This window comes from Mastigoproctus giganteus, chromosome 1, assembly GCF_048544385.1.
Source record: "Mastigoproctus giganteus isolate SK-2022 chromosome 1, ASM4854438v1, whole genome shotgun sequence".
NCBI classification, from domain to species: domain Eukaryota; kingdom Metazoa; phylum Arthropoda; class Arachnida; order Uropygi; family Thelyphonidae; genus Mastigoproctus; species Mastigoproctus giganteus.
The window spans coordinates 243,335,133-243,362,124 of NC_143575.1; the positions used below are offsets into that span (position 1 = coordinate 243,335,133).

At 36.8% G+C, this 26,992-nt stretch overlaps 1 protein-coding gene across 5 annotated transcripts in view; it reads left to right on the forward strand.

The window, feature by feature from the left end:
• Positions 1-26,992, forward strand: part of sky (GTPase-activating protein skywalker) — a 162,298-nt gene that overhangs the window by 55,190 nt on the left and 80,116 nt on the right. For all 5 annotated transcript variants that reach the window (XM_090376626.1, XM_090376653.1, XM_090376662.1 and 2 more), the window contains exons 6-7: positions 12,520-12,610; positions 21,287-21,378. In XM_090376626.1, coding sequence (XP_090232752.1) covers positions 12,520-12,610; positions 21,287-21,378 — 183 coding nt within the window. The remainder of the gene's footprint in view (positions 1-12,519; positions 12,611-21,286; positions 21,379-26,992) is intronic.

A 26,992-nucleotide genomic window follows, 5' to 3' on the forward strand; every position in this document is an offset into this window, starting at 1 on the left:
GTGAATATTACACTACTCAACATGATTTTTACCTCCAGCAAATCAATGGTTGTTTCTGGTCAAGTTTTATGAATAGAATTTAAAATCAATTATAAAAATTTCCTATTGCATCTCAGTTTTAAGATATAGATAGATAACTGGATTCTGTAGAAAGATATCATTACTGTTTGAAATACAATTTTTAAACTTAACTTTTGGTTGGTTTTGTTTATTGGGATAAAAATTAAACAAGTACATCATTATTGTTCTTGCAATATAGTATACAGCAGACTCTCGATTTACTGGGATCGGTTTAACTGGGACATTTCAAGACTTCAAATAAAAAAAAATCAACTAGAAATCATAAAATTCAAGTAATAACTAGAATAGGACATATAAACACATGTTTTGCAAGAACATATAAACTAGAACTAGAAGCAGATCTCTGATGCCATCCTGGAATGTGCCAAGCCCCTATGTCCATCTGCCCGACGTCGAACGCAACCATGGATATCAGACGAGTGCCTCGACCTCGTGGACAAACGGAAACAGGCAAAGTTGGTCGACTTTGAACGGTACCGGCAGCTAAACCGAGAAGTCCGACAAAGAATGACAGCAGAAAGAGAAGCATACTGAAACCAAGTGGCAGACGATCTTGAAGTGGCGGCATCCAAGAACGAGTACCGCACTCTCTACCGCACCCTCAGATGTCTGAGGGGAAAGACCAAATTGACTAGTGACAACATCAAGAATGCTGATGGGACCTTCGTGTGATCACCATCCGAACGCCTGCAACGGTGGAGTGAATTCTTCAAAGCTTTGTATAATCACGACCCACCTCAGGGACCGCCAGCAACCACACTCTCGATCGACCCCCCTGAGGTCTCCATGGTCGATGTTGAGCCTACAGTAGAAGAAGTGAAAGCAGCCATACAATCCCTGAAGAATGGCAAGGCACCAGGAGTGGACCAAGTCACCACAGAAGCGATCAAAGCCGGGGGAGATGTACTGCTTCGCCAACTACACTCGCTCCTCAAAACCATCTGGTGCACTGAACAAATTCCGCTAACATGGAGGAAAGCCATTATCGTACCGATCCACAAGAAATGTGATAACCGAGACTGCAAGAACTACCGTGGCATCAGCCTCCTTTCCATCATCGGAAAGGTCTTTATGAAGATCATCCAGTCAAGACTGCAAAAACATCGTGAGCAAACCAGTCGAGAAGAACAGGCAGGATTTAGACCCGGGCGAGGATGCTGTGATCAAATCTTTGCCATTCGTCAGCTGATGGAGGAGAGGATCCGGTGTGGACAGCGAACAGTCATTGTTTTCATTGACTTTAAGTCTGCTTTCGACTGTGTCCACCGGCCTGCCTTAGGTCATGTTAAGTTCATCTCTATTCGACCTACTCGTGAGATTGGACTAGTCATCGAAACTGCTTCGGCACGAGATCTTGATTCCGTCCGCAATTGTCCTCTACTACAGGAACTCTCTCTTAAAACTGATGTCCCTCAGAAGTTAAATCCGACATTAATCCTCTACGATATTCCTCGGGATGCGGATAAAGCAGTGCTCCTCGCGGATATCTATGGGAGGAATTTCGACCCCGTCTCTCTCTCTTTTGCAGAATTCACACAGGAATTCACATTTCGTTTTCACATCAAGGCTAAGAACCCGAAAAATCTTCACTGGATTTTTGAAACCTCTCCCCGTCTGCGCCGTCTCTTTATAGGAATGCGTAATCGCATCTTCATTGAATGGAGTGCACACACAATAAAAGACTTTGTTATCACCACTAGATGTAATACCTGTCTCCAATACGGTCATTCTACTCGCCTTTGTAGGCAAAAACTACCCCGCTGTGGCCATTGCGGTTTAGCGGGACATCAGATCTCCTCTTGTAACCTCTTGAACTCTCCTCGCTGCTGTTCTAACTGTAAACTTCGGAACTGGAATCATGCTCACTCCTTCAGAGACTCAAGCTGTCCTGTTTATAAATTAGCCTTGGACGCTGTGCGGTCTAGAACTGCCTACGCATAGCGTTCTTTGGCTTTTTGTTTGTCTATAGTAGGACTTAATCCTTTTAGGTGTTTTAATAGAATTGGAAATGTTTAATATTAGATATACTTGTTTTTAGTTAGGCTTACTGTTGACTAATTATGGTTCTTTGGTATGCTTATTGTTAAGGTTTAATTGTTCTATTTAAACACGCGTTGGGTTCTTCATTGAATCTAATGAGAAATCACTGTATTTGTATTTCGTCACAATGGATATTTCTTTTGCTGACTTGTATGCTACTACATATTGCGCAGGCTCTAGGTTGAGTTGTCTGTGTATAACAAAGTTCTGTTTACTGTTAATGTTATAACTCTTTTTCTTGGATCATCCTAATTATAATTGTGGGTTTTAACTTAGTGTAAGTTATTACTTTGGCTTGTGGTGTGTGGGGGCTGCAAGTGTCCGCTTCCCACGTACCATGGGCTTGTTGTTTTGTAATTTTTGTGTATACTTAAGACTTGTTTAGTGTTGATGTTACAGTTCTGTTATTCTTGGATCATCCTGTTTCTTTTGTAGCTTTAACTTAGTATAAGATTTTACTTTTGCTTTTGGTGTGTGGGGGTTGTGTTTTTCGGCTTCCCACGTATCAAATGCTTGCTGTTTTATAGTTTTGGTTTCTTTTGCCCTGTTGGTGGCGGTAGTTCTGTCACCTTGATCTTAGTTTTTTGCTAATATAGTCAGTTTCTGTATTGGGAAACTTATTGTAACCTTGTCAGTGACCTTGTTACCTTGTATCGTCTTAATTGTGTTCCTTTGTTTTTCTTTCTTCCTTCTAGATTGGTTTTCTTGCTTTTGCTGCGTGGTGGATGGGGTTACAGTTTGTTTACCCTCCATCTACCATCGGCTTTAGCTGTTTTGTGTCACTGTACCTTATTTTTGTTATTAATCTATCTTGCTGTCTTGTAGATAATCCGTTAATGTTGTCTTGTAGATAATACTCTCTTACTGTATATACTTCTTCCACTGTAGTCTTTGGGAATTTCGTTCAAATTCCCCTTACCTTTCATAGATAGTAGTTCCTGGCTACCTCCTCGTGGTTAGGGACGGGAGCGGGGGGTTAAGATAACTCTTTTCTTGGCCCCCTGCTGCTAAATGCCAGGTGCCGGCAATACATACAACGCGAACAACACACTACACTGCACTAGTTAACAAACTTTTAAATTAACTATCTCCTTCCTTCTTCCTTTTTTTTTTTTTTTTTTTTTTTTCCTTGCCGGCTTTTGGCGCCTTGCCTTAAAACTCGCGGACGTATAGGGGAAACCCTGGTTCCCGCACGTAACTTACATAAATACTTGAATACTTGAATGCCTTATGGAAACTACTAGAGGTTGAACATGTACCTCGAAAAGTCATCACACTCCTCCAGACTGCATAGAACGGTTTAACCAGCCAGGTGCGCATCCAGAACAATTTATCTGAGGAATTTACCAACCAAACTGGAGTCCGCCAAGGGGATGTAGCCTCCCCGTTGCTTTTCAACATCGTGGTCGACGCCATTATGAGGCAAGCATTCAGAAACAGACAGGGCATACAATATGACAAGGATCACTATGTGACTGACTTGATGTTTGCCGACGATAGTACTATCTTTGCCGGAAACGACGCTGAAGCCACCGACATCCTCTACGACATTGCCCGCATTGCCTGGCCATATGGGCTCAAGATCAATGCTGATAAGACAAAGGCCCTGACAACAGATGGGTCGCAAGCCATCATCTATCTCGAAGGTGTCCAGATCGAGCAAGTGCAGGACTTTAAATACCTTGGGTCGCTGGTCCAGGAGAAGAAAGTTGCATCCACCATGGAAATCCACAGCAGAATTAGACAGGCAGCCACTGCGTTCGCCTCGCTCAAATGGTGTCTATGGAAGAGGACCAACATTTCCACAAAGACTAAAATCCGACTCTTCCGGACTTTGATCCTGCCCATTCTTCTTTACGGATCGGAAACATGGATTTGTCTCAAGTTAGATTTGAACAAACTTGAGGTATTCCAAATGCGATGCCTGCGGCAGATCTTGGGCATCTCTCTTCGTGACCGCATCACTAATGATACCATCCGTGCCAGATGCCAACAGCAACCAACCATTGCCGACTAAATCCAGAAGCGAAGGCTTAGATGGTTTGGCCATGTATGTAGAATGGGCACGAACAGAATACCATCCACACTCCTTTGGAGACAACGACCCACCCAATGGAGCATCCAACGGACCGCGCCTAGGAAAACGTGGGCCAAGCAAGTGGAAAATGACTTGAAGAGCCAACGTCTCGACCTTAACCAGGCCAGGACTGACGCCATGGATCGTAAGGTATGGAAGAACATCACAGAGCAAGTCCGAAACCCTGCGGCACCTACAGCAGCATACTGGTTGCGTGGCCAACCGCCTCCCCCAGCTGCCAGCTAAGGACCAAAGAAGAAGAAGAACTAGAACATATAAACAAATGTTTTGAAAGTCTTGTTTTGCAAATGTTTATGATGTAAATAAGCAACAAGCAGGGCATTATAAAGTCATCATTGGGAGATTATTATATTGCAACCCCTACTGTCTTTACATCCAGCACTAAAAAAAAAAAAGTTTAGTTTGTTTTAGTGCGTCGCCTCGATTGTTGTTTCATCGAACTGCAAATAGAAAAATTTTCATTATTTGTCAGGGATAATGAAAAATTTTTTTCTTGTTTAGAAATCACGAAAATGATGGTAAACGCAAATGAGTTGCGTTTTGAATTAAACAAAAACTTAAAATTATTCAAAAGTTTGAAAAAGGTGCATCCGTTAAATCTCTAAAGAAGCATTATATAATGTTGGTGACCAAACCATGCACGAAATTGTAAAAAACAAAGGGAAGTTATTAGATTTAAAATCGACATCGAAAAAAAATATAGGGAAGCATCGTATTGGACACGCAAGTATTGTGTGGTAAGTTTTTTTATCCATTACCATAATTTTTACGTAGATTGCTGAACATTTTTGTAAATATGAAGTTACATAAGTCCCTGACTTACGTAATTTCGAACTTACATTAATGTTTTTCAAAACATTCAATTTTTTTTCTTCTTTTTTAGGTTTGTAAAATTTAAAAAAAAAATTTTTTTTGTTTAATATGACTGAAGATTTCGGTGAAGGGGACACACATTTCACCATAATAACATAAAATCCCACAGAATTCCAGCTATCGGTATTATCGCAAATGCAATACGATAGAGTTTACTACCTGTTTATAATTAGGTGCACTAACAGAAAAGCCCAATAACCCGGAAAGTACAAATTTTTTTATGGCAGTGACCTCCAGAAATGAGTAAAATGTGAGCTCACGTGGGGTGATAGTAGTGAGTTTTCTGCTTAACCCTGTGAAGTTCTTTACAGAAAATTTCATTTTGACCATTGTTATGGTGCTGACTAAGAGATTAATTGACAGCTGGTACTAGTAAATCTATCAAAAAAAAAAAAAAAAAAAAAGGAAAGCGATTGATTCAGATCAGAAAATTAAAATAAGGATGTTTGAAAATGGTCAAACATGAACAAGTATTGCACGGAATATAAATTTGTCAGTGTCAACAGTGAACACAATAATAAAGGAAAAAAACAGAATACGAGAAGCGGTGAAGCGATCGGCACCAATGAAGTCAACTATGATAACCAAGGCTACAAAATACATATCAGTTTTTACTGTATACAGTTTCTTACTTTAATGTTTTCTTTTCTTATGTACCACTCCAGCAACTTCACCGCTTTCCCCAGATAAAGTTTTTAATTGAACTAATTAAAAATATATAACTATTTTTCTATATATATAACTAATATATAAAAAAATATATTACTATTTTTCTTCATTCTTCTGAGGATATTATGTGGTTTTTGTAATTTTGGTATATCATGGATATAGGAGCAAAAGTTTATTAGTTGTTCCCAAGTTATGTAAAACTCTACTTACATAAGAATTCCTGGAACATATATCGGGGACTTACTGTATTTTTGGATTAACCCGGAAATCGATTATCCGGGATTTTTATTTTACCATCTATCCTGGAAAATCGAGAGTCTACTGTATTTTGATGCACTTTTCCAGACAAGTCAGTATTTTTATTAATTTTATTACACCATTCAATTGTTCAATATTTAGTGTATGATAAAACTATGCTACAAGAATTCACCTTCTGTTCAAATTTACCACTTGCTTTTACTATTTTTAGGTTAATGCATTGTTAAAATGGAGAAGACAAAGCACAGAACTTGCTTCAATCATCCAGACAACTTCTGCTATGTTTGTGGACAGTTAACCCCAAAAACTCAGAGGAAGAAAATATGCAATGTCATAAAAGTTGCATATTCATTGTACTTTGTCTACAAGATCGGTGACCAAGAAAAAAATTGGACTCCACATATCTGTTGTATTATTTGTACAATGAACTTAAGGCTGTAGTTAAATGGCAAACTGAGAGCATTACCTTTTGCTGTCCCTATGGTGTGACACGAGCCCAAGAATCATTTCGACAACTGCTATTTCTATATGACAAAAATAAAAGGTATTTCCAAAAAGAGCAAGCACTGCATCAAATATCCAAATAGCAATTAGACCAGTGCCACACGGTAAAGAACTGCCAGTACCTATGCCACCGAAATCTTGGAGTATTGAAAGTAGTGATGAAGTTACAGATGAAATTGTTTGACCAGATGTTGCGAAACCATGTACTTCACATGATTTGGACTACGATCCAGAAAAAGAAAAGGCCCCACACTACATTGAACAAGAAGAATTAAGCGACTTGGGCTTACCCAAAGAGAAGGCTGAATTACTCAGATCCAGACTACAACAGTGGAACTTACTCGCCAAAGGTACAAACATTATAATATACCTTAAGTGAAATGAAGAGTTTTCAAGATATTTTGCAATGGAAAACGTGTATTTTGCAATGGAAAACGTGAAAGAAACATACAATAGTGTGTCCCAGATTCTTGCTGCTATATGTTACAATGACTGACTAAGGTTTGAATATTTGGTCTTATGCATGAACTGAACTGAACATTGATCACAATACCCCTGAATGGCATTTGTTCGTTGATGCGTCAAAGCTAAGTTTGAAAGCAGTATTGCTTCATAATGGAAATACTTTGCCATCAATTCCTCTTGTTCATGCTTTTGGCTTGAAAGAAACATACAATAGTGTGTCCCAGATTCTTGCTGCTATATGTTACAATGACTGACTATGGTTTGAATATTTGTAGTGATCTCAAAGTGATTGGACTACTTGTTGGGTTGCAAGGTGGTTTCACTAAATACTGTTGTTTCCTGTGTTTGTGGGATAGTCGTGCAACAGCCAAACACTACGTTGTGCAACACTGGAACAAGAGAGAGAGAGAGAGAGAGAGAGAGAGAGAGAGAGAGAGAGAGAGAGAGAGAGAGAGAGAGAGAGAGATGAACATATTCCCGACAAAAGCAATGTAAAGTATGTTCCATTGGTTGATCCACAAAAGGTTTTTCTTCCCCCTTTACACATCAAGCTTGGACTGATTAAGAATTGCACTAAGGCATTGAATAAAGAAAGCAGAGGATTCACATATTTACTGAAAATGTTTCCAAATTTATCTCGTGCAAAGCTGAAGGAAGGAATTTTCATAGGTCCTCAAATAAGAAAGCTCCTTAAAAGATGAAGAATTTCAAAGAAACCTGAATGATGTTGAACTGGCTGCATGGAGATCTTTCAAGGCTGTGGTACATGGATTCCTTGGAAAGAGAAAGGAAGAGAACTATGAGCAACTGGTGACAAACTTGCTGAAATGTTGCAAGAACATGGGGTGCTGAATGTCATTGAAAATGCATTTCCTTCATGCCCATCTGCATTTCTTTCCTGAAAACTTAGCAGATATCAGTGATGAACAAGGAGAGCACTTCCACCAGGACGTATCTGCAATGGAAAAACAATACCAAGATCATGGACTCTGCCATGATGGGAGATTACTGTTGGTTCCTTAAACGGGAAAGCAATCTGGAGTATAAAAGGAAATCACTGAGTGGGAAACATGTCTAAGTAACATATTGTCTGTAATAATTAAAACCATGTATGCTGATATTGTATCAAAACAAGGAATTTAAAAAATGCGTATATCTTTTTATGTAGATGTGACAGAAGTAAAAGATTGATATTTTCATAATCAGGACATTAATTTTGTTTAGAATAACCAACTTTCATTCCAGAGGTATGACGAAAAAAAATTTTGTCGGGTAGTGTTATTAAATGAATGTAAAATGTCTTAGATAGTACTACCATCAGTAATAACTAGAACATCATCTAAATACTTCCCATAGTATGTGATACGTGGTAGAAAAACCGTCAAACGTATACACTCAATCGTTGAGAGATACACCTCCGATATTAAGACGCTCAAGCTCAATCCCATCAGCAAACCAAAAATTTGTTTGTATACTTTTTCTCAAAAGGTGATATAGTTGGTCTCAACTAAAAGTTTAATTAAGTGAAAAATTTCTTTAATAGGAAACTTTATAATTAATCGGTATAGAGTTATTATTTAACTTATCCCAAATAATATCTAATGTGTATTCAACGTTTACATTCCTATAAAACGAGGTAACATCTAGTGAGAATAAATTATCATTATTGCCAAATCTACAGTCCTTAAAATTATTGAATAATGTATCGTAGTTCTTAATCCCAAATTGTATCACCTGTCTAAAGGGTTTTATAATGCTATATACATGTGTGGCCGAGTTTCTGTAGGAAACAATAGGCTGAATAGGAAATTCGGCCTTGTGTAATTTTACCTGACCAAAAAGTGCAGGAATATTATATGTTCTGGCCTTCGATTCCTTTAACTGAGCCATACATTTTTTTCAATACGTGGTTAACGTTTTATTGTATTGATTGACCAAAATGGTAAATAGTGCAGGGTCTACTTCAAGATAAGTGAAAGTATCTGAAACAGCTGAATCTAACTTATTAATATAATCATGTTTATCAATTATTAACAACTGTATCTCCTTTATGTGCCCACTGTATAATAATGTCTTTATTTTTCCGAAGTTCACGTAAAGCTGAACTGTCATGTGTATTCAATTTAGGAAGTCACATTTCTTTTATGTTATTCACCACTTGGTTAACTTGTTGAATAAATAAATCTTTTTGTGGAACATTACGAAGTCCAAATTCAATATCAATTATGCAGTGTTTTTTATATAGTTTGAGGTGGTGGTAAATTATAATTTAATCCTTTGGATAAAAGTGAAATCTGTGCCTGTGATAGCGTATACGATGAAAGATTTGTAACTTGTTGATATGTCGGTTCACTCAATGTTGGGCAAGGGGGTGTTTGCAAACACCCCCTTGCCCAACAGTGAATGAACCGACATGGGGGGTGTTTGCAAACTAGCTGACATATTCTGTCACAATACAACGTTGTGTGTATGCAGGGGGGGTCGTCACCCAACTCATATGTACTTGGTTGCAAGCCCGCTACATTGTTAGAATTTGCACGAACGTGTTTTGACCCTCCCGATAATGATGACAGAGGACTTCGCGAACACCCCCTCGCCCAACATTGAGTGAACCGACATATCAACAGGTTACAAATCTTTCATTGTATACACTATCAGAGGACCAGATTTCACTTTTATCCAAAGGATTAAATTATAATTTACCACCTCGAAAACTACCTAAAAAAACAGTGCATAATTGATATTGAATTTGGACTTTGTAATGTTCCACAAAAAGATTTATTTATTCAACAAGTTAACCAAGTGGTGAATAACATAAAAGAAACATGACTTCCTAAATTGAATACACATGGCCGTTCAGCTTTACGTGAACTTCGGGAAAATAAAGATATTATTATACAGTGGGCACATAAAGGAGATACAGTTGTTAATACTCAATAAACATGATTATATTAATACGTTAGATTCAGTTGTTTCAGATACCTCCACTTACATTGAAGTAGACCCTGCATTATTTACCATTTTGGTCAATCAATACAATAAAACATTAAACATGTATCGAAAAAATGACTACATTACTATGGCTCAATTAAAGGAATTGAAGGCCAGAACATACAATATTCCTGCACTTTTCGGTCAGGTAAAATTACACAAGGCTGAATTTCCTATTCAGCCTATTGTTTCCTACAGAAACTCGGCATTTTCATCCTTAGCCAAACATGTATATAGCATTATAAAACCCTTTACACAGGTGATACAATTTGGAATTAAGAACTATGATACATAATTTAATAACCTTAAGGACTGTAGACTTGGCAATAATGATAATTTATTCTCACTAGATGTTACCTTGTTATATATGAATGTAAACGTTGAATACACATTAGATATTATTTGGGATGTGTTAAATAATAACTCTATACCGATTAATTTTACAAAGCTTCCTATTAAAGAAATTTTTTACTTAATTAAACTCTTAGTTTGAGGCCAACTATATCATATAACCTTTCGAGATAAAGTATACAAACAAATTTTTGGTTTGCCAATGGGATTGAGCTTGAGTGGCTTAATATCGGAGTATATTTCTCAACGATTGAGTGTATATGTTTGACACCTTTTCTACCCAGTATCACATACTATGGGAGGTATTTAGACAATGTTCTATTTATTACTGATAATAGTACTATCCAAGACATTTTACATTCGTTTAATAATATTCACTCTAGACTCAAATTTACATTGGTAAGGGAGGGTACAGATACAAAGTCATTTAATTTTCTAAATTTCACGCTTATTTGGGACTCGAATAAAATCCAATTTAACATCTATTGTAAACATACAAACACTGGCATGCTTCTACATTATAACAGCTATCACCCGTTCTCCTACAAGAGATCTATCTTTAATCAATTTCTAAATGCCTATAAATATTCAACAACGAAATCTGCTTTGGGCTCAGAAATACAAATATTAACCACCAGATTCTTAAACAGGGTTTTATCCCCTTGCTACAATAAACCGAATTGGGGTACAAGCTAGGGATAGGATACAAAATACTAAATCAACCAACAATTGTAATATTAAAAAATACTATTTCTGTCCCATATGTTGAACAATGGCACAAACTGTTTAACAAATTCTTTAAAGATACTAAATTTAAAATTGTGGCCAGGGCAATACGGAAACTACACACTATACTGAAAAATTGCTCAGTCCTTTCCTCGTTCACAACACAAATAAATGATTGCAACTCGCTGTACCAAGATTCTACGCGTTTTCCTCTGAATTTTCTTGTTAATCAACATGCAGTCTCAGTTCGTGCTTCTCATTCAACAGCATCAGAATTAGCCTTTCATGCCATTAATGAAAAACACATTTTTTAATTTAAGAGGCTAAAATACTTAGTGTCCAATGTAATTATACTAAACTATTAATTGCAGAAACTGCCAATTAAATTACATGAGAATTCTGTTAATGTTGCCAGCCATTTCTAATCTCCGATTCATGTGCTTTTACGCGCATGTATGAAGACAAATAATCCCTATTTAAGTTTTGTGCTCAACCTATTTGGTAATTTTCATTCCTATGATCACAACATATGGTCGAAGAGCGTTGTCAGCTTCAGGAAGGAAAATCATTTTGCAATTTTTTTGTTAAATTTCTTTTGATTAATTTAATTTTTAATTGTTTGTTTGATTTTTAATTGTATTCAATGGATTTTTAATTATTTTTTACTGTAATGTAAGATTTTCGTTTTTTTTTTTTTAATGAAAAAATTGAGGTAAACTTCTCTTATTATTTTACAAATTCTTTTTTATGTTATTGTTCTTCCAGTTTTTTTTTTTTTTTTTTTTTTCTGAAGCTTGCAGCAACCTGATGTTATTCAGGTTTCTGCAAGTTTTAACAAAAAAACTGAAAAAACTAATCTCTCTAGCCCATTGCTAACTTTTCTTTCTCATTCATACTCTTACTTCCTTCCTTGGAATAATCTGGTGTCATCCCTTTTTCCTGAAAATTATAGCCTACATAAATTCAAGTTCAATATCAGTAAGTGTCTTTTGGCACTTACTGACATTGAGTGACCTATGGGGCTAGGGTTTCAGCAACCTTTTGTGTTTAAGATTACTATGGGGAAAAAAAAAAAACTTGCTTATTTACAGTCAAGTAATCTAATGTCTTTGTATTTAAATTTGTCATGATATGATATGCAAGGATTCAAATAAAAGTAAGTAAACTTAATTTAAAATTCAGAAATCTTTAATGCAAGGAATATTTAAAATAAGTTGCATTCTGTTAGAATATTGATGTATAATCTTTCTCAGAAACCAATGATGAAAACAAAACTACATCAATCATTCCTCTGCTTACAAAATTTGCTTGCTCAGCTATTAGTGAGAGTGAGTTGCAAAAAAATAAATAATAATAATTCAAACTTTTCAAATAGTCTTAATTCTTTTTTGACAGATAAGTATTATGAAAATAGATATTATTTCAGTAATATGCAATCAAAATTGTTATCCTTACTATTTCAGGTGCGGATAATGGACTGCTTTTTATTGGAAAGCAACAAAACATTTTTTCGAGTAGTACTGGCGATTTTGATCTTATGTAATAAGAATACAGGTAATGATTGCGTATAGTATATTATCTAGTGATTGAATTAAAATATTAAATTTTGATTTCTTCTCTTCATAAATATTTTATATAATTTATCAATCGAGCAGATTAAATGAGTGGTTTCTTAAATTTTATTTTTTCCCCTATATGAATTGTAAGTAAGCAGTTTTTGCATTGTTTTTGATTATTTTCAAAGCATACAACAGAAATGTGAATTATTAGGTAGTGTCAGAATTTCTAGTGTCTTCTTGATGTGGAAAGAGAGAAAGGGGATACCAAGTGGAGAAGAAAAAAGTATTAAATATCCAATAACTTTTAAAAAATCAGAATATGGAAAACTTTTAATACAGATTCATCTTTCAGTTGGCATGTTTCTTCCAAATTAATAAGTATTTAATGTACAACACTCAGTGCAGTGAGAAAATATGCATGTCATTAGAAATTCAGTAAACTTATTTTAAAATTTGTTTTGTTTATATGTTCTGAAAACATTTTAATCTTCCTCCTGGAAGATGAAAATATTTTTATGAAAGGATCTCTTGTACAAGTTGAATTGCATATTCTAGGCTCATTCAAAGCATAGGGCTCACCTTTTGGACAGTGGCCTCACTTTGCATTTAAGATATGTTCTAAGGTCTTAATGTGATTAAAACAAATTAAAAACCTAATGTTTTAAGATGTGTGAATCAGTGATGTAAAGATCATGTTTCTGTGAGATATATTTTTCTTGAACTGAAAAATGAAGTTTAACCCTACAGCAGTGGGGAACTGTGAAGTTCCTCTTGAAAATAAGCTCACTTTAATTGTTAGTTGAAGATAAAAATCCATGATTTTTTTGTTCCTTCCCTAAATATAAAGAAATTTTAATTTGGTTTTTGCAATTTTTTTTTATTGTTTTCACAGAGTTATTTCATGAGAGAACCTATCAGGTCCTGCATGACCATACTTGTTTTATTTTTAACTCATAATAATATTGACATGGCAATTTCGTGGATACTGGCACTGTGAAGCTTGGAATTGGGTTTGTTTCTAGTTCAAGTTATAGAACTCTCCCACATGATATAGCAATGGTTTTAATGATAAGTCATGATGTATTATTGAACATTTCATTTGAAGCTTTCATTATTTTTGAAGAATGAATGCATTATTCAAGCGAATGTGATATTCACTTGTGATAGAGTTAGAAATATATATAATATTCAAATTATGTTTATATATTTTAAGATTAAAATTTTTTTTAGAACTATACAATACTCATAACGAGTAGAAATATATGCATGCACACATTCGAAGAGAATGCAGCTTCATCTATATACAGGATGAGGCAGGGAAATGGGCAATTTTCAAAACTCTTTAATTAAATAAAGAATTTGCATTTTCCAAATTATAAATATGCTGTCTTAAATTGCATAACATGTCATTTATTTTAAGATTATTTCCCTGAGGTGACTTCCATCTCAGTGCATGCATTCTTCTAATCATTCAGCCACATTTCCTATGATGCAGTGTAGCATCTTCAAACGAATTCTGTAAATAATGAGAGATACACCTTGCTTTTAAGTCAGTCTCCCATTAAAAAAAAAAAAAAAAGAAGGTCATATGTTGTGAGGTCTCGGGGACCCTGGAGGCCAGGAAATTTCACTATTCCTCAAGATGTGGTTATGAAACTGCAGTTGTGTGCAGTTCAGCAATATCCTGGTGGTGAGACGTCATGCTGTCTTTTTGAAACCAACTGGTCTTATAACTTGAGGAAACCTAGTAGCTACTTCATCATTAAAAAAAAAGTTGCAATCATTTTAGCATGGTGGCCATGGTTCTTACTCTTACATTATCATCTTCAAAAAAATATGGGACAGTAATGCTGTGAGATCACACCATACCTGTTACCCAGTCACTGTGCAATAATTGCTGGTGGAAATGACTACGATTTTCTTCTGACTAATAATGAAAATTTTGTTTATTCATAAAACTGTTTAGATGAAAGCGAGTTTCATCAGACAGCCATAGATTGTAAATAAAGTCTTTATTTCATAATATGATTTAGCATTTTTTTTTGACAAAAACTTTTATCAGCAAGGAAATTATGAGGCTTTAATTCTTTTAGTACCTGTACTTTGTAAGGACAGAAATTTAAGTCCTGGCGCAATATTCACTGTACACTCCTATTGGATAAGTTTAGTGACAGTGCATGCTGATGTGCATAATGCTTTGGACTTAATATGAGAGCAGTCCTGACAGCTCTGATGTTTTCTAGTTTATGGGCGCTTCTTATTCCACTCTGAGACTTCATTTTGAAAGCAGAACCAGTTTCTTCAAAATTACATATCCATGTGTTAATGCCACAAGCAGATGGTACAAGACCTTGATGGCTTAAGTTTCAAGTGAATGCAGGATAAATAATGAACAGCCTCCTAAGTGTCACTGTTTTTGTAAAATACTTTGATAGGCTTTCACCATAAAAGTATTTTGCAGAAACACTTCTATTATGCACCACTGTGCTGTTCCATGGTTACTAAATGGCTTGACGTGGACAAGAATATGTCAAGTGATGCAATCCTTCCAAAACACTGATTTCCAGAAAACCAGTTTTTAAAACCTCCTGTTTCTGTGCCCCACCCTGTATTTTGTCTTTTAATTTTCAACCAAATGAATATTTTTGTTTTCTTTTAAAAATGTAAAGCATAAAAAATACAGTATTTGTAAAATTTATTTTTTTATTTAAAACTAAAATTACATATATTAAGTGTTGAAATCCATTAAGAAAAGATGAAATATTAATACTCCAAGCAGAATTAAAATGTTTTTTTTTCCATAAATTAAAAAGAAATTTGTCAGTTTCTCCACCACTAGCTTTGTTACAACACAGGGTGCCACTGCTAGGCTAAACATAAGGGAAAAAAGAAATCTTATCCTCTTAAGCATATAAATGACCACACCAATTGTAGTTTTTGGTCCTTGAAGATGTCACAGACATTCTCTCATATGCCAATCTATGCATGCTACCTGGGAACTGATATTCAGGTGACATTCAACCAAGTGGACCTAATTTCGCTGAAGTCCAGTTGGTCTGTGACATCCAAATTCTCTTCTTGCACCTTCATGATGGTGGGACGGAACCTATTGGGACTATTAGTAACCCTGGGTATAACTCCCATGTACAAGTATTGAAATACAGCACCTAGCACACTATGGGTGATAACCCAGGTAAGCAGGGTCGAGGTGTGGCACCCACACCACATAGAAGAATGCCACCCCGCTGTGTTACCAGGCAGTAAAAGGTGGTAGATGACCCTCATCAACCATTGCACTACCATTGCTTTGTTTATTGGGAGCTTGAAGTGGTGAAATCCATGTTTAATCTGCAGAGAAAAGCTCTGGTAAACCCTCCCCATCTCTTCCATCATGCAGTATGATTGATGTCTTTGAGGTTATGATTGATATCATGGCGAGATCCAGTCTTCCTTACATTTCAAGGGTACAGCTCTAAAATGGTGTTCACAAGCCGGCCGCTAGTTGCTACACCGGACCGAACCTATTGGTAACTCTCTGGAGGCTTCCGCATCAGCTAGTGTATAATCTCGCTACCTCTACTCTGCCAGTCAGTTACTGGAGGGAGTCCAAGTAGTGTGTATGCAGGAGGCATCATCGAGGCCATGTTATGTCAAGAAGCTGGGTTTATTCTTACCATGTGTAAGCCATATTCAAAAATTTCATTACTTCATACAGCGTATCCCCCCATCTTTTCTCACTACTGAATACACCATGAATTGTCAAACTAATAGCACAAACTTATCTGTGAAAAGATCTAAACCTCCCAGACACTTCCTCATTCACTTTGCAAATATACGTGGCCTCGATTCTAATCTCAATGCTGTCCATTTCCACTTCCAGTCAGCCAAACCTCATGTACTGTTTCTGACAATATCTCAGTTATTGGTTGATTCAACCACTGCTCCTCAGTTGTCTGCTATATTCCTTTTGCTTCAAAGTTGGTACTTGTGCATATGTCCATTTGGATATTCTCTGTCAGAGACTTTATAATTTGGAATCTCCTCTTTTAGACCATTTCTGGCTTAAAATCTCTACCACATTCTGTCAAATTCATCTGTTGCCTCTATCGTTCTCCAAACTGTACTAATCACTCGGTACTCTTTGATTTCCTCTCTTTGAAACTTGACTTTCTCTGGTACAACTTTCCTAATAGTGAGGTAATTTTCCTAGGTGATTTTAATGTTCACAACTCCAGCTGGCTTCCGTCACACGGACTCAGCTGGTCGAGTTGCTGAGGCTTTTGCAATTACTAATGGCCTCACACAGATTGTTCATTTACATTCCAGAATACCAGACAATCCTAACCACACAGCCAACACACTTGATCTTTTTCTCACAAACAACCCTGCTAAGCACAATGTTGAGGTTTTTTTTTTTTTTTTATGTGAACCCCAAACATGAGAGGTGAGTGGTCCTCTAGGCATCTCAGACCACAACTTGGTGATGGCCTCTTCTCCAATGGAGCCATTGTCTCATGGCCATTCTCAACCTCATGTTGTTCGGCATTACAAGAATGCAAAATGGGATGTGATCTTTGAGATTTCTTTTCTTCCTTTCCTTGGTCGGATTACTGTTTCAAATCTTTTGATGTCAACGTTTGCTCTGATAGTGTCAGTGAAATTATTCTTGTAGGGATGGAATCCTTTATTCCACACTCCCTTAAAAACTCACCCTTTATCTAAACTTTGATTTTCCAATAAATGTGCTAAGGCCGTTCAAGAGGAGAATGTTGCATATCGAAATTGGCTTATTTTCAAATCTCCAATTCATTTTCTGCCTATACCAAAGCTCACAACAATTGTAAAGCAATTATTAACCAGTCCAAACTAGACTTTGAACAGGCTAAGAGTAGAAAATTTGCTTCTTGTCCAAATGGAAGCCTACATTCTGGTCTCTTGCCAAAGCTATTGGCCACAACTTATGCCCACATCTGTGTAAACCAGATAGTTCTATTGCCACCTCAGCCAATGATAAAGCCAACTTGCTAGCATTCTATTTTTCTTCCAACTCGTGTATTGATGACCTTGGTAAATTACCACCCACCATTCCCAGTACACCCCATTCAATGCCTCCTGTGGTCTTCCATAAAAAGGATGCCAGAAGGATTTTGACAAATCTTGATGCTAAGAAAGCTTCAGGTCTTGATAGTATTTCTCCACTTGTTCTCAAAACCTGTGTTCCTGAACTTACTCCTGTTCTTTGCCACCTTTTTTCACTTTCCTATTGGCCACAACTTATGCCCACATCTGTGTAAACCAGATAGTTCTATTGCCACCTCAGCCAATGATAAAGCCAACTTGCTAGCATTCTATTTTTCTTCCAACTCGTGTATTGATGACCTTGGAAAATTACCACCCACCATTCCCAGTACACCCCATTCAGTGCCTCCTGTGGTCTTCCATAAAAAGGATGCCAGAAGGATTTTGACAAATCTTGATGCTAAGAAAGCTTCAGGTCCTGATAGTATTTCTCCACTTGTTCTCAAAACCTGTGTTCCTGAACTTACTCCTGTTCTTTGCCACCTTTTTTCACTTTCCTATTGGCCACAACTTATGCCCACATCTGTGTAAACCAGATAGTTCTATTGCCACCTCAGCCAATGATAAAGCCAACTTGCTAGCATTCTATTTTTCTTCCAACTCGTGTATTGATGACCTTGGTAAATTACCACCCACCATTCCCAGTACACCCCATTCAGTGCCTCCTGTGGTCTTCCATAAAAAGGATGCCAGAAGGATTTTGACAAATCTTGATGCTAAGAAAGCTTCAGGTCTTGATAGTATTTCTCCACTTGTTCTCAAAGCCTGTGTTCCTGAACTTACTCCTGTTCTTTGCCACCTTTTTTCACTTTCCTATTCCAAAGGTGTTTTTCCTTCTGCTTGGAAATTTGCTCATATCCAGCCAGTTCCTAAAAAAAAAAAAGGATAACAAATCTCTTCCATCAAATTATTGTCCCATTGCAATTACTTCTACTCTTTCTAACGTAATGGAGAAATCAATTAACCACCAACTCTTCAGCTATCTCAAAGTTCCATCTGATTAACAATTGCTAGTATGGGTTCTGTCAGTATCGATCCACTGATGATATTCTGGGTTGTTACCCTCTATAGACAAATTCAGTGGAAAAGTTTGGTGGAACTCAATCATCTGCTCTTGACATTTCAATGGCTTTTGATTGTGTTTGGCATAAAGGTCTTCTGAATAAGCTTCCATCTTATGGGTTGCCAACTGTTTTTTTGTAATTGGGTATCCAGTTTTCTCTCTAACTGCTCACCTGCAATAGGCACGAACACGTGCCTATTGCGGGTGATAGTAGATGGCTCACTGTCTTCTAACTTCACTAATGCTGGGTTTCCCCAAGGTTCAGTTCTTTCTCTCACTCTTTGCCTCGTGTATATAAAAGACCTTCTTCCATTGACCGGAAATCCAATCCATAGTTTTGGTGATGATAGCAAATTGCATTCCACCTTCCAGTTTGAGAAACCTTTCCCTGCTCAAAAAGCTTCAACTTCTCGAATATCCACTACCAATTCCTTAAATGCTGATCTCCAAGTTATTCTCCAGTGGGGCAAAGATAACTTAGTTGATTTCAATCCTTCTGAAACTCAGTCCTGTCTTATATCTCACAAAAAGGATTCTTCTGCTCCTATGCTTATCTTCGATGACCCTCTGATTTCTAGTCAAGGTCATATATCTCTATTGGGGATTACCGTTACTTCTAATCTCTCTTGGCATAAGCACCTTAGAAATATTGCTTCCTCCGCATCTAAAAAACTGGATTTTTCTCTTTTGCTCTCAGCATTACTATTCTTACTTCTACTCTTTCTAACGTAATGGAGAAATCAATTAACCACCAACTCTTCAGCTATCTCAAAGTTCCATCTGATTAACAATTGCTACTATGGGTTCTGTCAGTATCGATCCACTGATGATATTCTGGGTTGTTACCCTCTATAGACAAATTCAGTGGAAAAGTTTGGTGGAACTCAATCATCTGCTCTTGACATTTCTAACTGTGCACTCTATACGAATCGCTAATCCACCCTACCATGGAATATTGTTCCCACATCTGGGGCAGTGCCCCCAAAACCTCTCAAGTTTCTAGATTCCATTCAAAACACGGTAGTCAGATTAATTAAAGATTCATCTCTAACAGAGTCTCTCTCTCTCTCTCTCTCTCTCTCTCTCTCTCTCTCTCTCTCTCTCTCTCTCTCTCTCTCATAGACGTTCTGTTTCTGCTGCATGTCTTTTCTGTAGATATTTCCATAAGCACTGTTGTTCTGAATTGGCTTCTATAATTCCCACTCTCTGTTCCAAAGCAGTCCGAACACATGCCTTAGCCTGTCACCGTCCTTTTACTGTCCCAACTTCAAATTCGCAGAACCAACTTTTCTTCTCCATTTATTCATTCAACTTCCATTTTTTTGGAACAACCTTCCTTTATACATATTTCCTGAAAATTACAATTACAGAAGTTTGAGTTCAAGACAATGATCAGGCAGTTACCTTGAGTACAGGTCTGGAGGCCTCATTTTTGGAAGGATGCAGAGTTGCTAGAATGAGTACAGAGAAGGGCAACAAGATTGATGAGAGGAACAAAGGGGTGTGCTTATGAAGAAAGGCTTTAAGTTCTGCAAGTTGCAGAATCTGGAGACTAGGCACCTGCGAGGTGATCTGATTGAGGTGTATAAGGCCTTGAATGGTTTGAGCAGGCTCAATGCTGATGGAATACTTCTGATTGCTCAGATTAAGAACCCAAGGTGGCATTGATTCAAATTGAGGAAAGACAGCTGTATAATAGATGTGTGGAAGTTTATCTTTAGTTGATTGTCTATTCCAGCGGGTAGTTGATTGCTGGAACAGACTTCCATCTGTTGTTGTGGAAGTTGATAGCTTAAAAAAATTTAAGGCTGAACTAGACAAACATTTGGAGTGACTGGATGGGTGAAATGGGAAAGGTGTTTTTTTTTTTTTTTTTTTTTTTGGCTGATGCTGTATAAGCTTGCTTTCTTGCATCATATGCTTATTTCAACCAATATCTTGTTTCATCTTGCTAACCTCCAGCCCATGCACAGTACTATAGGTTCTAATACCTCTCGTGCTTGGGGTTTTCATAAAAAAAAATATATTCCAGACTAGAAAGTTCTGAAAGATTTATCATAATTTATATCATAAACTTTTTCCTAAATTGAGGCTTATTTATGTTATACTGATAACATAAATTTCATTATTTTAGAAAAAGTATTGTTTCTTTTCCATTAATAGTACTCCGTGTTACATAAATCATGAGGTAGCCTATTCCTGTATAAAGAGGTGGCATCATCCATATAGGAGCAAATAATGTTAGTTTTAGAAGGTTTAGTATGCAAAATGGACCTTTCAACAGTGAGCTTCTTTGAGTTTGCGGTTTCCTTTATACAATATATATAATAACCTATATACAATATTTTAAGTCTTGCCATCCTCTATATAAAGGAATAATGGAATAATATCACCTTCTCCCTACTTGCAAATGTTTGATAAATAATTTAAATGATAATGTGACTACCTTGACTTTAAATTTATGCAACAGTGACTAATAAATTCATGTAACATACAGTTTATATTTAGCAAATTTTAAATTCCTCACAGAAAAAAATCCCAATCAAGAAAATGAGGGAATAATGGAAAACCTTTTGATGTTTTGCCAAGATAACAATGTTTCTATTGAAAAACTCTTCAAGGTTGGTATATTTAAAGATTATTATTGTAGCTCTTTAATTTTACTATTAAGTTTTAAAACAGGGGGGTTAATAAATTTGTCTTTCAGTAGTACTTTACTTTGTACTCCATTAATTAATCATGTTATTAAAATTTTTATCCTTATTTCTGATATTCAGTACTTAGGAGTTAAGAAAAATAATTGTGCACTACAATTATTTTGTTCACTGACCAGAGTACAAAGATAACTTAGAAAATAAGATTTAATCTTATAAAGTAAGTTTTTCTGCTTACAGTAAAAAATGTTAAATTCACAATCAAAAAATATATTTTTATGATTAAAAACTTACAGAAAGAACAGTATATGTTAAAAATAAAATCCAAGTTAAAGTGCAACTACTTTTAGTGGTGGTACTCCATATTCCCATCTCTGTTGATATTGGGCTTCATGCTGCAGATGGAGTGCTTGGTTCCCCTATTGGCATTGCTGATGTCACTGTCAACATCTGCTGTGTTAAGCCCCATGAGACCTTTGTTCTTTTCCTACCAAAAGTGCATGCACTTTTGGTAGGAAAAACTGTGAACAAACTCAGTTCAGCATTGTCAGTGCTCCTGATTGTTTTTCAGACAATCTTTAACATACTCTTCACTTCATTGATGTAGCTTGCATGCCATTTTATCTGGGCACATTTGGGACAATTACCAGGATTTTGCATAAACATAACTTATAATTTGTGCATCTACTTGGACAAAACCTCCAATCAGTATATTGAAATAAAAAAGTGTGGTAATGGAAATTGAGCTCCTGAAAACTGATAAGTTTTTGGAAAATTAACTTTTTTTTTACATAATTAACATACTAAATATAAGACAGTGAGCCCAATCAACATTGTTTAATAAATAGTTTTAATTGTCATAATCACTTGAATTTGTTTATTTTTTAATTTAGCTAAAGATTTAAGTAATTCATATAGAGCCTTTGTTATTAATAATTTTGGCATGAACATCATATCTTGTAACTTGTAGTGTAGTATATCATAGTACCTATTGCAGAGTTTTAAATTATATTAAATAAATAGTTCAAAGATCCTAATTACATAGGTTAGAAAGTCAGTAGCATTATTTAGAAACATAATAGCATGGTTTGTATTTGCTGTTGCATAAATTAGGAACAGCGTAACATTATTTTGCCCTTATCTCTTGGTTTATGTGGTATTTCTAAATTAAATTTTGACTAAAATCATGCTTCAAACAAGAACATCAAAGCAAAAAGCTTAAAGTAGGTAGTGTGAATGCTTTGGCTTGGGAGAGAATTGTTTATGGCAAATCTCTCTTGCGAATCAGAGTCATGTACAGTGTGCTACTTGTTTCCTTTTTTTTTTTTTTTTTGTGGAATAATGTATAGTGGGACAAAACAAAATTGTAAAAAGGATAGCTTTAGTACAGGCATATGATGCAAGAAATCAAGATTATACAGCATTGGCCAAAAAAAACCCTTCCCATTTCACCCATCCATTCGCTCAAAATGTTTGTCTAGTTCTGCCTTGAATTTATTTAAGCTGTCAACTTCTACAATGACAGATGGAAGTTCCGGCAATCAACCACACGCTGGCTCAAGGCAAATTTCCGCACATCTATTCTACAACTGTCTTTCCTCAATTTGAAATCATGTTCCCTCAGGCGGTTAATCTGGGCAAGAGGAAGAATCCCATTGACATTCAGTTTGTTCAAACCATTCAAGGCCTTATACACCTCAATCAGATCACCTCACACGTGCCTAGTCTGCAGATGCTGTAATTTGCAAAACTTAAGCCCTTTCTTCGTAAGAGCAACCCTTCATTCCATTCACTAATCTTGTTGCCCTTCTCTGTACTTGTTCCAACAGCTCTACATCCTTCTTAAAACGATGCCTCCAGACCTGTATACAGTACTCAAGGTGTGGCCTGACCATTGCCTTATACAAGGGGATAATCACTTCCTTATCCCTGCTAGAAAAATTCCATTGTATATCACTGACAAGACACCATGAGCTACTCTTGCAGACTGTCTGCACTGCTCAGAAAACTTCATATCTGACTGCACAATAACCCCCAAGTCCTTTTCATTCTCTACCACCATGAGAGTAGTACCACATAGCTGATTTGTTATTCTGGGGTTACTGCTATCCATATGCAGTAACCCCAGAATAACATTTGTCAATGTTAAACTTCAGTTGCCACCTCTCAACCCATCTGCTCAACCTTTCTGGATCCTGTTGCAGTAGCGTACTGTCATTAGTGTCATTAACAACCCTGCCAACCTTTGTATCGTCTGCAAACTTAGACATTAAGTCTGATATACCTTCATCTATATCATTGATAAATATAGAAAACAAAAATGGGCCCAACACCTAACCCTGAGTGACTCCATTAATAACATTAGTCCATGAAGAGCAGTATCCGTTGATTACCACTCTGTCTTCTCCCACTCAACCATCCCTTTATCCATAGCAGCATTTTGCACTTAATGCCATACTGCCCCAATTTGTACAGAAGTCTTCCATGTGCAACAGTATGAAAAGCTTTAAGATTCAAGTATATGATATCAAAATTATTTTTTGCATCCAGTTCCTTTGTGACCACATCATAGTATCCAATGAAATTGGTCAGACAAGACAAGACTTCCTCTCAGGGAAGTCTTGTCTGACCAAGTGGAATAGAACCAAGGGTATCAATGTTAGTGGCAAAACTTTGACATTGTAGAGTAGCTATCATCTTTTAAAGGCATAAAAGCTGATATTGCTGTACACATTGGTAATAATGATATCTAGAGTAGGAGATCTGAGGATTTGCTTAACAAGTACGGGGAAACATTGAAAAAACATGAGTATGGATTAAATTTGAAAGTGTGCAATTTTTTATAGATACAGTAGGAGAGACTAATAATCAAAGTTAAACAATTTTGGCCCTGACGAGACTGCAAGACTCATGGGCTAGAATTTTTCTCAGCATGGTTACTGGTTGTTAACAGTAGACTGGTTTTAAAGGTATAGGATGCATTTAATTAAAAGAGGTGTAAGAATATTTGCTGATGCTATCTGGGCAGTTGTCAGGAGGGTCAGAAAGCTGTTAGCTTGGGTGGTCGGGGCTACACACTAATAGAGTAATGGCAACCGTAAGTAAGTTAGATGAAAGTGATTCTTCCCATTTAATTTATTGAAATATACAACAGCCTGGAAACATATATGCTGGGAGAACTGCCTATAAGGACTGCTGGGGGACAGTCACAAGATGAGCAAATACGCGGACTGTGTACACACATGGACAGGCCTGACAAATCTGCGAGAACTGATGACATTAATGCATATTATTGGTGAGAAAGCAAATATCAATGAATTTTTCTCTTTTCTGAAAAAAAATTGGACTTTATCATGAATTTTGAAAGATCACCGTAACAAAAATCAAGTCATTACAACTGAATTTTGTTTTTAACAGTTCACTATAAATAGGTGCACTATAGCCCCAGAAGCTTATGTGCCATTAAACCTCCATAACACACACACACACACACACACACACACACACACACACACACACACACACACACACACACACACACACACACACACACACACACACACGTGCATATGTACTTGCGTTGTTCACTAATGCTAGGAATATAGATGAATAAACAAATGATGAATCCGAAGTACTCATTAAGTAATCAAATGCAGATATCATAGGAACATCAGAAACATGGTGCTACTCGAACATAAAGGATACAGAATTTGAATGTGGTCAGTACAACGTGTATAGAAAGGACAGACAAGATGGAATGGGGAGGGGGAGAAGGGTTTTGCCCTTTATTAAGAAGCATCTAGAATCCAGGGCAGTACCCCCAGTCAACATGGGTGGTCAGTTCAGTAACTGCAAATGTCCCCAATTCATGAAAGGGGATCCAGTAGGTGGCATCAGTAATTACAGATCTGTTAGCTTAACATCTTCAGTGAAAATAATAGATCACTAATTAAAGAAATAACGCAGAACCATCTGGAAAGGAGTGCAATTATACTGCAACCACATGAATTTGTTAAGGGATGGTTTTAAGGGATGGATAGGTTACTGTGATGCAGTGACCAGGAACTGGATGCAAAAAATAATTTTGATATCATATACTTAGATTTCAGGAAAGCTTTTGATGCTGTTGCACAAAAAAGACTGCTGTATAAACTGGAGCAATGTGGCATTAAGGGCAAATTAATGCTATGAGTAAAGGGATGAATAAGTGGAAGAAGACAGAGTGGTTATCAATAGGTACTGCTCTTTGTGGACTAATGCTATCAGTGGAGTCCCCCGGGGTTCACTGTTGGGCCCATTATTATTTTCAATATTTATCTATGATACTGATGAAGGTTTGCAGATGATATAAAGGTTGGCAGGGTGATTAATGACAGTTAACCCCTGGCTTGTAGCCGTGAAGGGTATTGTGTACGGCATGTGCGTTTTGTATGCAGTAAAGAGTTCTTCTTCTAATCAGGGTGAGCTACTGTAACAAGATCTAGGAAAATTGGGTTAATGGGCTGAGAAATGGCATTGAAAAATGCAAGGTACTGCTTATGGTTAGAAGAGTAACTTATCAACTGAGTAGTACTACACTCGGGGTAGTGGAAAATGAAAAAGACCTGAGGGTAATTGTGCCATCAGACATGAAATTCTCTGAGTGGTGCAGACATGCTGCCAGATCAGCTGATAGAGTTTTGTCAATGATATACAGAAACTTTGTTAGCAGGATAAGGAGATGATTATCCCTTTGTACAAGGCCATGGTTAGGCCACATTTTGAGTATTGTATACAGGCTTGGGGGCCTCACTTTAGGAAGGATGTAGATATGCTGAAATGGGAGCAGAGAGGGGCAACCAGATTGGGGAAGGGAACAAAAGGGTGAATCTTACCTATAAAGGCTTCAATTTCTGCAAATTGCAGCTTCTGGAGACTGGGCATCTTTAGCGTGATCTGATTGAGGTGTTTAAGCCTTGAATGGATTGATTAAGCTGAATGTGAACGGCATTCTTCCTTTTGAAACTACACACACATGAGGGGGCATAACTTTAAAAATTTAAGTTGAACTATGGTTGCAGGATAGATGTGCCAAAGTGTATCTCTAGTGGATGGTTGATTGTTTTCGTGTGTTGTGGAAATGGATGGTTTGTATGTATTCAAGGAGGAACTGTCCAAATTCTTGAATGGTATAGATGGGAGAAGTGTGTAATTTTTTTTTTTTTTTTGCTGATGCTATACACTGAGTGATCACTGAATTATAACCACCTACCTAATACTTCGTAGGTCCTCCTTTTGCCCTCAGTACAGCAGCTATCTGACGTGGCATCAATTCAACAAGATGTCAGAAGCATTTGGGAGGTATGGCCAACCAAGCTGTGTGCGGCTAGCAATGCAAGTATGGGGGTGATTATTGTATCGTGATGCCTGATATACCTTTCCATAGTGTCCCACAAGTGCTCTATGGGATTGATATTGGGGGAGTTCAGAGGCCAGTCGATAAGCTGGGTCAGAACTGTGTTCCTCAAACCATTCCTGCACATGAAGTGCCCGATGGCTCGGCACGTTGTCATCTTGGAAGACACCATCGCCATTCGAGAAA